This window comes from Myodes glareolus, chromosome 8, assembly GCF_982192425.1.
Source record: "Myodes glareolus chromosome 8, mMyoGla1.1, whole genome shotgun sequence".
Lineage (NCBI taxonomy): Eukaryota > Metazoa > Chordata > Mammalia > Rodentia > Cricetidae > Myodes > Myodes glareolus.
Window position 1 is genome coordinate 30,304,193 of NC_142033.1, and position 10,115 is coordinate 30,314,307.

Sequence of the window (10,115 nt, forward strand, 5' to 3'; positions counted from 1 at the left end):
TTTGCGTGTGTGTGGTGTGTGGCGAAGTGGAAGAGTAGTGGGTTGTGGAAGAGGACTGAAGTATTTTGTGGGTTGCCAGTGAAAAGTTTCTGCACCCTGATAAGTCTCTTTGCTGACACAATAATACGAATCAGACCAAATCAAACCAAATTAGGAAAAGCCCAGGTTTAATGGATACTAACACTCACAGATGGCTTTCCAGCCCCTCAGAGAGGAGACAGAGAACCGGAAGACTGGGAAATCACGTGCTTGTTCTCTAGGGGACAATTTAAATACCCTGCAGGAGTGGTCTTGAGCATCTCTGGGGAGGGGTCATCGTTTGGTGGGCTTTCTCGGGGGTGGGGGTGGGGGTGGAGTCCGGAGTGAGGCCATCCCCAGGGGAGGGGCTTGGGATGGAATTTCCACCCGAACAGTAGATGGGGCTCATTTAAATATTTGGTGGAAAGATGATGGATTGTGTGGTAATTGGGTGTGTAGGAGGTGGGGTATGTGAGATGTGAGGTATTTGGAGTGTTGAAAGTTGTGTCGGGGGAGGTGGAAGGATGGTGGAGTATGTGTGGGGTGTGTGGATGGGTGAGTTTTTTATGGGTGGAGGGATGGTGGAGCTGTATTCGGAATTTGTGTGGCTTTGGAGGAACGGTCAGGTTGCGGTGGAGGGTGTGATTGAGGGTGGGGTTGGGATAAGGTGGTTGGAGCACTTGAGGGGAGGTGAAGCCATGTGGGATTTGCGGAGGGGTTAGATTGTTCGTCCGTCCGTCCGTCCGTGTGTGTGTGTGTGTGTGTGTGTGTGTGTGTGTGTGTGTGTGTGTGTGTGTGCAGGGTGTGATGTGCTTGTGTGTGAAGTGTTTGGGGGTGGAGGTGCGGAGGGAGGCTGCAGGATGTGGAGGGGTTTGCGGAGAGTTCAAGGGAGGTGTTGTGTGTGGGTTGTGAGGACCCGGCAGGGTGTTTGGACCCCTGGAGAAGCGTAGGGGTTGTATGTGGGCTGGTGAAAGGTGGCGGGGGGCGGGGGGAGAGCGGGGGGCGGGGAGCGGGGAGCGACGTGGTTGGCTTTGTGTGAACCTTGCGGAGAGATTTGCTGCTTAGAAATCTGGAAGATTTGTGCGTGTGGGTAGGTGGTGTGCTTCCCCTTGTGCCTCTTCAAACCTCCCTCTTCTCCTTCATCCCCTCTCCTGCCTGGCTTGTCCCTCCTTCTCTCTTCCTCCTGTCCTGGTCTACCTAGTCTCCAGCCCGCCCTTTGCCCCTCCCCTTCGCACCCGCGTGGTGCCGCCGCGGGTAACTTATAGACCCGCTGCTCTGTTGATGAACTCTGGAGCCTTCCAGCAGAGCAGGGAGGATGGCTCTGATGATGCTGCCACTGGTGCTGTTGCTCCTGGCCGGGGACTTTGCAGGTGATGCTCAAATAGGGTCTGGTGTCTAGGACCGGTGAAGGGAGATCAGGTCGGAGATGAGAACGCTGGCCTGCTGGGCTTGAGCGGCGGATGCCTAGGATGCCTACCGTTACTGGCAGTTCTGCCGGGAGGGCCCCCGTGGGAATGGAAGCTGAATGTGGGGGCCCAGCACCCTCTGAAGTTCCCACTGGGGCTTCGATCCCAGCTCTTTCTAGACATCACCCAGCCACCTGCCCTTTCTCTCTTAAGTAGATTTTCTGGACTCCAGATAGGCAGTTGTATTTGTATCCACAGCCCAGTTGGGTCTGACCTGAGGTGTGCTGGACGTGGGAATGCCCAGGAGACCTTGCTCTGGCCGGGCTTGATGTCTATGGGAAAGCAGTGTTGAAATACTCACACCTATACTAAGTTCTGTGTTTATTGAGCTTGGCATACTGGCTCATGTTGTAATCCCAGCACTGAGGAAGCAGAGACCAAGAGAATCACGCTTTCAAGGCTAGCCCCTGCAACGTGGGACTACAAGATCAACCTGGGCTTTGGGAGCCCCTGTCTCAAAGTTAAATCCAGTTTTGTGCTTATCTGAAAAAAAATCTTGAATCCACAGACGAAAGTTATCTCGTACTGTTAGTTACTTCCCTGATGCCTGGAACTTCAAAATCAGTTTTCAAGAAACTTGATAGAAACAGAACCAAGTGTTCCGTGCATTTCTTAGAAGAGTGAGAAGAGGGGCAGGTGGTGGCCCACGCCTTTAATTCTAGCACTCGGGAGGCAGAGGCAGGTAGATCTCTGAGTTCGAGGCCAGCCTGGCCTGGTCTACAAAGCAAGTTCTGGGACAGTCAGAGCTGTTATGCAGAGAAGCCCTGTCTCAAAAAACAGAAAACCAAACCAAACCAAACCAAAGAAGCTCAAATCTTTTAGTTTTGCTTTCTGTGTTTTAAGTGTGGGTTCATGAGTGTGTGTGCGTGCACGTGTATTTTGTAGGCATATAGAGGTTGTCTTGTATTGCTCTCCACCTTACTCTTGAAACAGGGTCTCTTGAGGAACCTGTGCTTGCCATTTCTGCTAGAATGACTGGCCAGTCATACTTGGTATCCACCTGTCTCAGCCCCCTCCCAATGCTGGGGGTTGCAGACCACAGCCACCACGGCCAGCCCTGGAGGCTGAGGGTCAGAACTCAGTTGACAGCAAGCACGTCAGTCACCGATCATCTCCCCAGTCCACAAACTGTTCACACCCCACTCCCGTGAGCGCGCTTCCCGTGTGGGCTGGCGCCCTTGTCTGAGAATGCTCACATGGGCTAGAGGCTGACTTAGGGTATCATCTCTTACACACTGGGATTTTAGGGTCTTTTATGAATAATTTACCACCATCACATGTACAACGTCCGTGTTTTCTCCTTACAGTCTCCTCCAACTCTTACGACTTTTCCGACCACCATGTAGTTGAGCCTTCAGAATACAGAACAGTAAGTATGAACTACCAGCCCTGTTTCTCCCCGTTCAGAGCAGCGTTGAGCCATTTTCAAGCTGTACACCAGCCTTGATACAGATAAATGAATATATACTTTTCTTTTCTCACTATCCTCCTGCCTCAGTTTCCTGAGTACTAGGATTATAGGTATAAGCCACCATGTCAGCTAAAAGTGGACATTTCAATGGGGAATAGCTCAGTCTTTCAAGGCCCCAAGGAGTTGCTTGCTTTAACATTTCCTTTAATAATTTATTTTCTGAGGCATGATAGTTACTCTCTATATCAGATACTTCACCTGTTTTGTTTTATTTAATTCTGTGGACAGAAACAAAACTCAAACGAGACAGTTTACTAAGAACTTCTGTATCAAGGGGTCTGCCCCATCATTGTCATTTGGGCAGAGACTCACTGACTGACAGAGGCATGGGAAGGTGTCAGCGTGGGGACAGTCTTCGGATGTGGCCTGGCACGGCAAGGGATGCTGTAGGTAGGGTGCAGACACGATTACACTTGGTTGGTCCTCATCTGGAATCGAGGACCCCAGTTAGGGAAGCTGACAGTTATTACTTGAGAACTGGCCACTTGGGGCTGTTAGAAGGGTTATTTGTCTTCCTGGACTGGTTTTGGAGGCAGCAGACTGATAAGGGGGAGGCGTGCTGCCTTGGGCTATCTGACAGAGAATGTTTATAGCTATTCTCGGCCTAATCAGCTTGCAGATAAATGATCCCAGCAAGTCTGAGAACAGCCTCCATGGCATAGTCCTTCCTTGCTGGTTGTCTGAGACGGGTCTCCAGCATGGCATAGAACCTTCAACTGTCCTGTTGGTTGAGAGGTTTTGCTTTGTTTTGCCATGCTGGAGACAAGGTGCTGGGACCCCAGCTGGGCAGCACCACACCAGCATAGCATTCTTGAGGTGGGGGTGAGGTTGTCGAGACTCAGACTCAGGACCTGGTGGATGTTAGGCTGTCATGCTTCTAAATTAAGTATATTTTCTATAGGGGTGTGGTGATTTGAAGGAAAAGGGCCCCCAAAGGGAGTGGTACTCCTAGGAGTGTGGCCTTGTTGGAGTAGGTGTGGTCTTGTTGAAGGAAGAGCGTCACTGTGGAGGTGGCATTTGAGGTCTCCTTTTTGCTCAAACCATGCCCAGTGACATCGACCACTTTCTATGGCCTGCAAGATGTAGGGTTCTCCAGCACCATGTCACGCTGCCATGATCCCCCATGAGGATAATAGACTGAACCTCTGAACTGTGAGTCACCCCACCCCAATGAAATGTTTTCCTTTCTAAGAGTTGCCATGATCATGGTGCCTCTTCGTAGCGACAGAAACCCTGACTTAGACCATGGAGTTTAACTCAGAGGCTGAACACTTGACCTGTGTGTATGCAGCTCTGGGTTCAATCCTCTTCACTGTGTACCCCAGCTGGAATTGTGGTCTTTGTAACACTCAAGGATCTCATGGAAACACGAAGAATGAAGCAATAGCAAATACTTTAGAAAGACTTGCTAAAAGACATTGCTAACCACCCCCCCCCCAAAAAAAAACCCAAAACGAAAGGCCAGATGGTGGTGGCACATGACAGGTTCTAAAGCTACAGAGAAACCCTGTCTAGAAACCCCCCCCCAAACAAAAACAAAACAAAACAAAACAAAAAACACAGATACCTGGAGCCAGACGGTGGCGGCACATGCCTTTAATCCCAGCATTCAGGAAGAAGAGGCAGGTAGATCTCTATGAGTTCGAGGCCAACCTGGTCTACAGAGCAAGTTTCAGGGCAGGCTCCAAAGATACACAGAGAAACCCTGTGTCGAAAAGCCAGAAACCAAACAGCAACAACAACAACAACAAACCTCCGTAGTTTCTAGGTATTATATGAATGCTTTTAATTTCAGCACTTAGGAAGGCAGAGGCAAGTAAATCTTTGAGGCCAACCTGGGTTACATAGCAAGTTCCAAGTCAATAGTAAAATCTTGTCTCAAAATAAATAACACCTCCCCACTCCAAACTACCACTGAATTAGGTAATGGCAGGGTTGGGGTGGGGTTTCAACATGAGGCTTACTAAATGTCCAGATTCTCACTGTGTTTTAGACTATTGAGGTAAGGTCTCATGTAGTCCAGGCTGGCTCAACCGGAGTATGACGATGAACACCTGATCTTCCGCTCCTGCCTTCTAAGTGCTGAGATTAGTTCAACTGGTACCATGCTGGGATCTGTTTTTTGTTTGTTTGTTTGTTTGTTTTTGTTTTTGTTTTTAGACAAGGTCTACTTGTGTTCCCCAGGCTAGCCTAGAACTTATTATGTATCCCAGACTGGCCTCAAACTGGAGGCAATCCTCTTACCTTAGCTTCTGAAATACTGGAGTTACAGGTTTGAACCACACTTGACTCTGGTGTCTTTTTTTTCTTTTTTCTTTTTGTAATTGTATTTTGGATCCTTGCATCTGATTTTTACATTATAAGGGGGGCAGGGGCAAACCTAAGTATTTATTTAGGATATTTTTTATAAAATTTAGGGAAAGTTAGGATGTTGTCCCCTCTTAGGTATTTTTTAATGGGTGTGTCTCAAGTCATTTCTCAATTTTTTTTCTTTTGTAGCCGGAATGTGATCATTATGATTACCCAGCATGTCCCAGGGTCCTCAGCCCTGTGTGTGGAAGCGACTTGAACACTTATGGGAATGAGTGCACCTTGTGCATGAAAATCAGGTCCAGTATTGAAACACCTTTTTCAGATCTATTATTACTTCATGTGTATGAGTGTTTTGCTTGTATGTGTATACATATGTACAACATGTATGTCTGCGCCCACAGAGGTCAGAAGAGGGAGCTGGACCCCTTGGAACAGGAGTTACAAATGGGTGTGGCTGGACTCAGACTTGAGGTTTTCTTTTTTTTTCTTTTTTTTTTAATATTTATTTATTATGTATACAATATTCTGCAGGCCAGAAGAAGGCACCTCATTACAGATGGTTGTGAGCCACCATGTGGTTGCCGGGAATTGAACTCAGGACCTTTGGAAGAGCAGGCAATGCTCTTAACCACTGAGCCATCTCTCCAGCCCAGACTTGGGGTTTTCTGTAAGAGCAACAAGTGCCCTTAACCTCCAGGCCCGGGTCACACAGTTTTACAGTTGTACACCACTCACGTTTCCTTTTCCTTTCTTTTCTTTTCTTTTCTTTTCTTTTCTTTTCTTTTCTTTTCTTTTTTTTCTTGAATTTTGATTGTTGGAGGTAGTAACTCCTTTCTGGAATGTAGGAGTCAAATGTGACTTGAACTGTTTTTGGAGACAAAGTTTCTCTGTAGCTTTTGGCGCCTGTCCTAGAACTAGCTCTTGTAGACCAGACTGGCCTTGAACTCACAGAGATCCGCCTGCCTCGTCTCCCGAGTGCTGGGATTAAAGGCATGCACCACTGTTTTTGGTTTTTGGTTTTTATAGAGACATTTAAAATGCGTAAACTTTTAAGTGCATTTTTCGGTCGAAGTTCGAGACAAAGTTTGTGGTCAATGTGATCAGTCAAGTGTAAGGGAGCAGCCAGGCTATGTCACCATCTCAGTGTGCACTCACTCCAAATTAAGAGTGTGGGGACTGGAGAGATGGCTCAGCGGTTAAGAGCACTAACTGGTCTTCCAGAGGACCTGGGTTCAATTCCCAGCACCCATGTGTCAGCTCACAACCAAATCAAAAGTGTAGTGGAGACAGAGTTGCTCAGTAGAAAATCTGCCTAAGATTCATGAGGATTCATGAAACCCTGAGAACACTGAGACCAATCTTTTTTTTTTTTTTTTGAGACAGTGTTTCCCTGGAACTAGCTCTTGTAGACCAGGTTGGCCTCGAACTCACAGAGATCTGCCTGCCTCTGCCTCCCAAGTGCTAGGATTATAGGCATGCGCCACCACTGCCCGGCTACCTGAGATCAATCTTTAACTACTCTTTTTTTTTTTAAAAAAAAGATTTATTTATTTATTACAGATTTATTTATTTATTACATATATGCAATGTTCTGCCTATACATATGTCTTCATGCCAAAAGAGAGCACCAAATCTCATTATAAATGGTTGTGAACCACCATATAGCTATATAGCTGGGAATTTTACTTAGGACCTCTGGAAGAATAGCCAGTACTCTTAATCTCTGAGCCACCCCTCCAGTTCACTGGGCTCAATCTTTATAACTGGTGGAAGGGACACATTGCATATTTAGAGGCTGGGATGTAGCTCAGTAGAGAATTTGCCTAGGATACATAAAGCCAGTAAGTAGTTCAATGCTCAGCAGTATACCGATACACACACACACACACACACACACACACACACACACACACAGCTATAGTTAGTACTTAAATCCTGCAAAATATTATATTTACTTTTAGATTTAGAGGGGCATGCAGGTGATTGGCAGGTAAGGCTTCCTACATATACTTCGGAAAATGCTAAGGATTAAGCTATGGTACCTGACTCCCTTCGTGGAGAGTCCATTCGTGCTTCTGTTTCCACTGAGCAGTCTAAGTCTTCTTGAAATGTTTTGTAGGCATCAGAGCCCTTTACCTTAGGTTTGGGAGGGTGGAGGGTTGAGAGGGGCAGAAAGATCTTCACTTTTGTGTTTTCTGGATGAACCTTAAAAAGTGACTAAGTAAATGTCACCCTGAAAGGAATTTAATGCGTACTGGACATAGGGCCGCAAACTGAAAAACAGTTGACCTGGTTTCAGCATGGTAGGCACTACTGATACAGTGTGTATGGTTGTTCACTTTGCAGGGAGGATGGGAACCCTATTAAGATCATCAAAGATTCGCCTTGCTGATGGGCAGTGTGTGGACGAGCAGCTGGAGAGCCCCCTACTCCAGTGCCTTCTGCTAGAATCCCGCTCCTTCTTTTCCTCTTTCCCCGTTTCTTTGCCTGGCTCCTGCTAACGCACCTTCCCCGAGACGTGGTGTGGAAGACAGCGATGCGCGGGGATTCATGAGCGTCTAAGACTCCTGCTCTGGACTCCCAGCCCATAGTGCAGTTTAAATTTACAGCCCTGGTGACTTTTGCACGGCTTCACTTATGCGGAATAAAATGAGCATTCAATGCCTCTCGTTTTCTCTTGAAAATATTTCTTCCACCCCAGGCGAATTTTGATTCTCCCTGTTTCAGGGTTTTCTCACCGAGCCCGAGAATGAAATGGACACAGACAGACTAACAGGAGAAAATACTGCACATTAATTTGCTGCAGGGTTTTCATGGTGAGAGCCTCCTAGAGGAAATGATTGGTATAGCTAGGGGACTCCAGCAATTTCTAAATGTGTAAATATCAAAGAGTTCAAAATGTGGGTACAACTTAAAAAAACTAATAGGAAAACCAAGAGAAGGCAAAAATAAATGATGAGGAAAGATGGGATCAGGGTAAAAAGTATATGGAAGACAGGAAGGAGGAGAGAGGCCAGGAGGTGGTTTAGGGGAGATTAGGGATATTGGGGGGCAAAGGTGAAGGGAAAGGAGAATTTACAAAAACTTTTTTTGTTGTTATTGTTTTAGACAGGGTCTCTCTGAGTAGCCTTGACTGTCCTGGAACTCACTCTGTAGACCAGGCTGGCCTCAAACTCACAGTGATTCGCCCGCCTCTGCTTCCCAAATGCTGGGATTAAAGGCGTGGGCCACCACCACCTCCTGGTTAAGAATCTACTAAAACTTTATTTGAAAGTACCCTAATGATTTCTAGGTAATACTTTCTATGCTAACTTAAGTGCTTTTAAAGGAGTCAAGGAAGGAAACACACAGACAGATGGTGTTAGAATTAAGCGCATGTTGAGTTAGACAGAGAGCGACTGGGAAGGCAGAAAGAACTCTAGTAAAGTTGGTCTTATATATGGACTGCCTCTATTCTCAATTTCCGTCCCACTCCCACTTTTTTTTTTTTTTTTTTTGTCTCGAGACAGAGCTTCATGTACTGAGACACAAGGGGGCAGTGCCTCCCTGACAACCTGCTGCCAGCTGCCAGCAGCTCAGGGATGCTCTAACTGGGAGCCACATTTCATTTGCAAACTGCTTCTGAAGTCTCATGTGTTTTGGTTCCTTGAAGATGCCCCTTCCATGAACAAAGCCGAGCGGAGGTCCAGGTTCTTGTGAAGTGGGGGCGACGGAGGCAAGCGAAGCCATGTTGCCTTCTCGGTAAGGCTAGGGAAAGGCTGTTGGGCTGTGGCTGGAAAGGCTGAAGCGGAAGAGCGGCCCGGGGGAAGGTTTGAGTTCAGATGACCAGAGCTGACCAACCCTCTTTGGCTCACCATCCTTTACCCTGGTTAAAACGCCAAGGGATGCATAATAAGCTCCAACACTCGCTTAGCTGTATGGCTTATGAAGTCTTTTGTACTTTATGGAACACTTTTGTGTAGAATTTTTTTTTTTTGCCTCCAATTCGAAATGGTTTGATGTTTGACTCCCACTTTAATGACTTTTATTATTGGCAGGAAGAACGCCAATGTAGTGACTGAAGCTAATATTAAAAATTCCTGAGTGGAGCTGGGCGTGGTGGTACACACCAAGCCAGGCCTCAGAAGGTCAAGGCAGGACTTCCTGAAGTTTAAGGCCATTCTAGAGTACAGCGGTTCCGGGCCAGCTACACGGGGAACCGGCCTCAACAACAAAGCCTGGTACATGCCTATAATCCCAGCACTTGAAGGGTTGAGGGAGGCAGATCAAGAATTTGAGGCCAACCTAGACCACACAGCTATCCCCTGTCTCGAAAAACCAACCAGCAAATCCTGACTGAGTAGGGTCAAATGTTCATGGCATTACATTGGCCTTGCAACAAATACTAGGCCCCTTGCTCAAGATCCTATACAGGTAGGGTCTTCAAACGCTTTAGAATATTGGCCATGGAGGTTGACAACCAATTCCATTCTGGAAAGGAGCAGGGAAGGGGAACCATAGCAGCCTTTGCTACTCAAAGGCCTTCAGAGACTCCATGTCCATCAAATCAGTAGTGAAGGACCATGGAGCAGTTCAGTTTCAAACTGTTTGACTAAGGGGCTGGAGAGATGACTCAATAGTTAAGAACCCTGACTGCTCTCCTCGAGGCCCCGGGTTCAATTCCCAGCACCCACAGGGCAGCTAACACCTGTTTGTAACTTCAGTTCCAGGGTTTCTTGACACCCTTACACAGACATGCATGCAGGCAAAACACCAGTGAACATAAAAATTAATTTTTTAAAAAGGACATTTATTCTATCTTACACTTGTAGGAGTGGCCAAGATCAAAAACACTGATGACAACTTAT

General features: G+C 46.9%; 1 protein-coding gene across 2 annotated transcripts; it reads left to right on the forward strand.

The window, feature by feature from the left end:
- The first annotated feature begins 535 nt into the window (after window positions 1-535).
- Spink2 (serine peptidase inhibitor Kazal type 2) lies at window positions 536-7,933 on the forward strand. Of its 2 annotated transcripts, none has more exons than XM_087908939.1 (4): window positions 536-573; window positions 2,792-2,853; window positions 5,455-5,564; window positions 7,615-7,933. In XM_087908939.1, the coding sequence occupies exons 1-4, from the start codon at window positions 543-545 to the stop codon at window positions 7,658-7,660; spliced, it is 249 nt and encodes an 82-aa protein (XP_087765065.1). In that variant the 5' UTR covers window positions 536-542; the 3' UTR covers window positions 7,661-7,933. The 2 variants fall into 2 exon arrangements, with proteins under 2 accessions (XP_087765065.1, XP_087765064.1); XM_087908938.1 differs by lacking the exon at window positions 536-573 and adding an exon at window positions 1,182-1,388.
- The last annotated feature ends 2,182 nt before the right edge of the window (window positions 7,934-10,115 follow it).

Excerpts from the sequence above, each read along its gene's own strand:
- Spink2 (XM_087908938.1), top strand. The coding sequence starts at position 1,334 with ATGGCTCTGATGATGCTGCCACTGGTGCTGTTGCTCCTGGCCGGGGAC. Across the intron at positions 1,389-2,791 it reads CCTGGCCGGGGACTTTGCAG|TCTCCTCCAACTCTTACGAC; the intron begins GTGATGCTCAAA and ends TTCTCCTTACAG. Across the intron at positions 5,565-7,614 it reads ACCTTGTGCATGAAAATCAG|GGAGGATGGGAACCCTATTA; the intron begins GTCCAGTATTGA and ends TTCACTTTGCAG.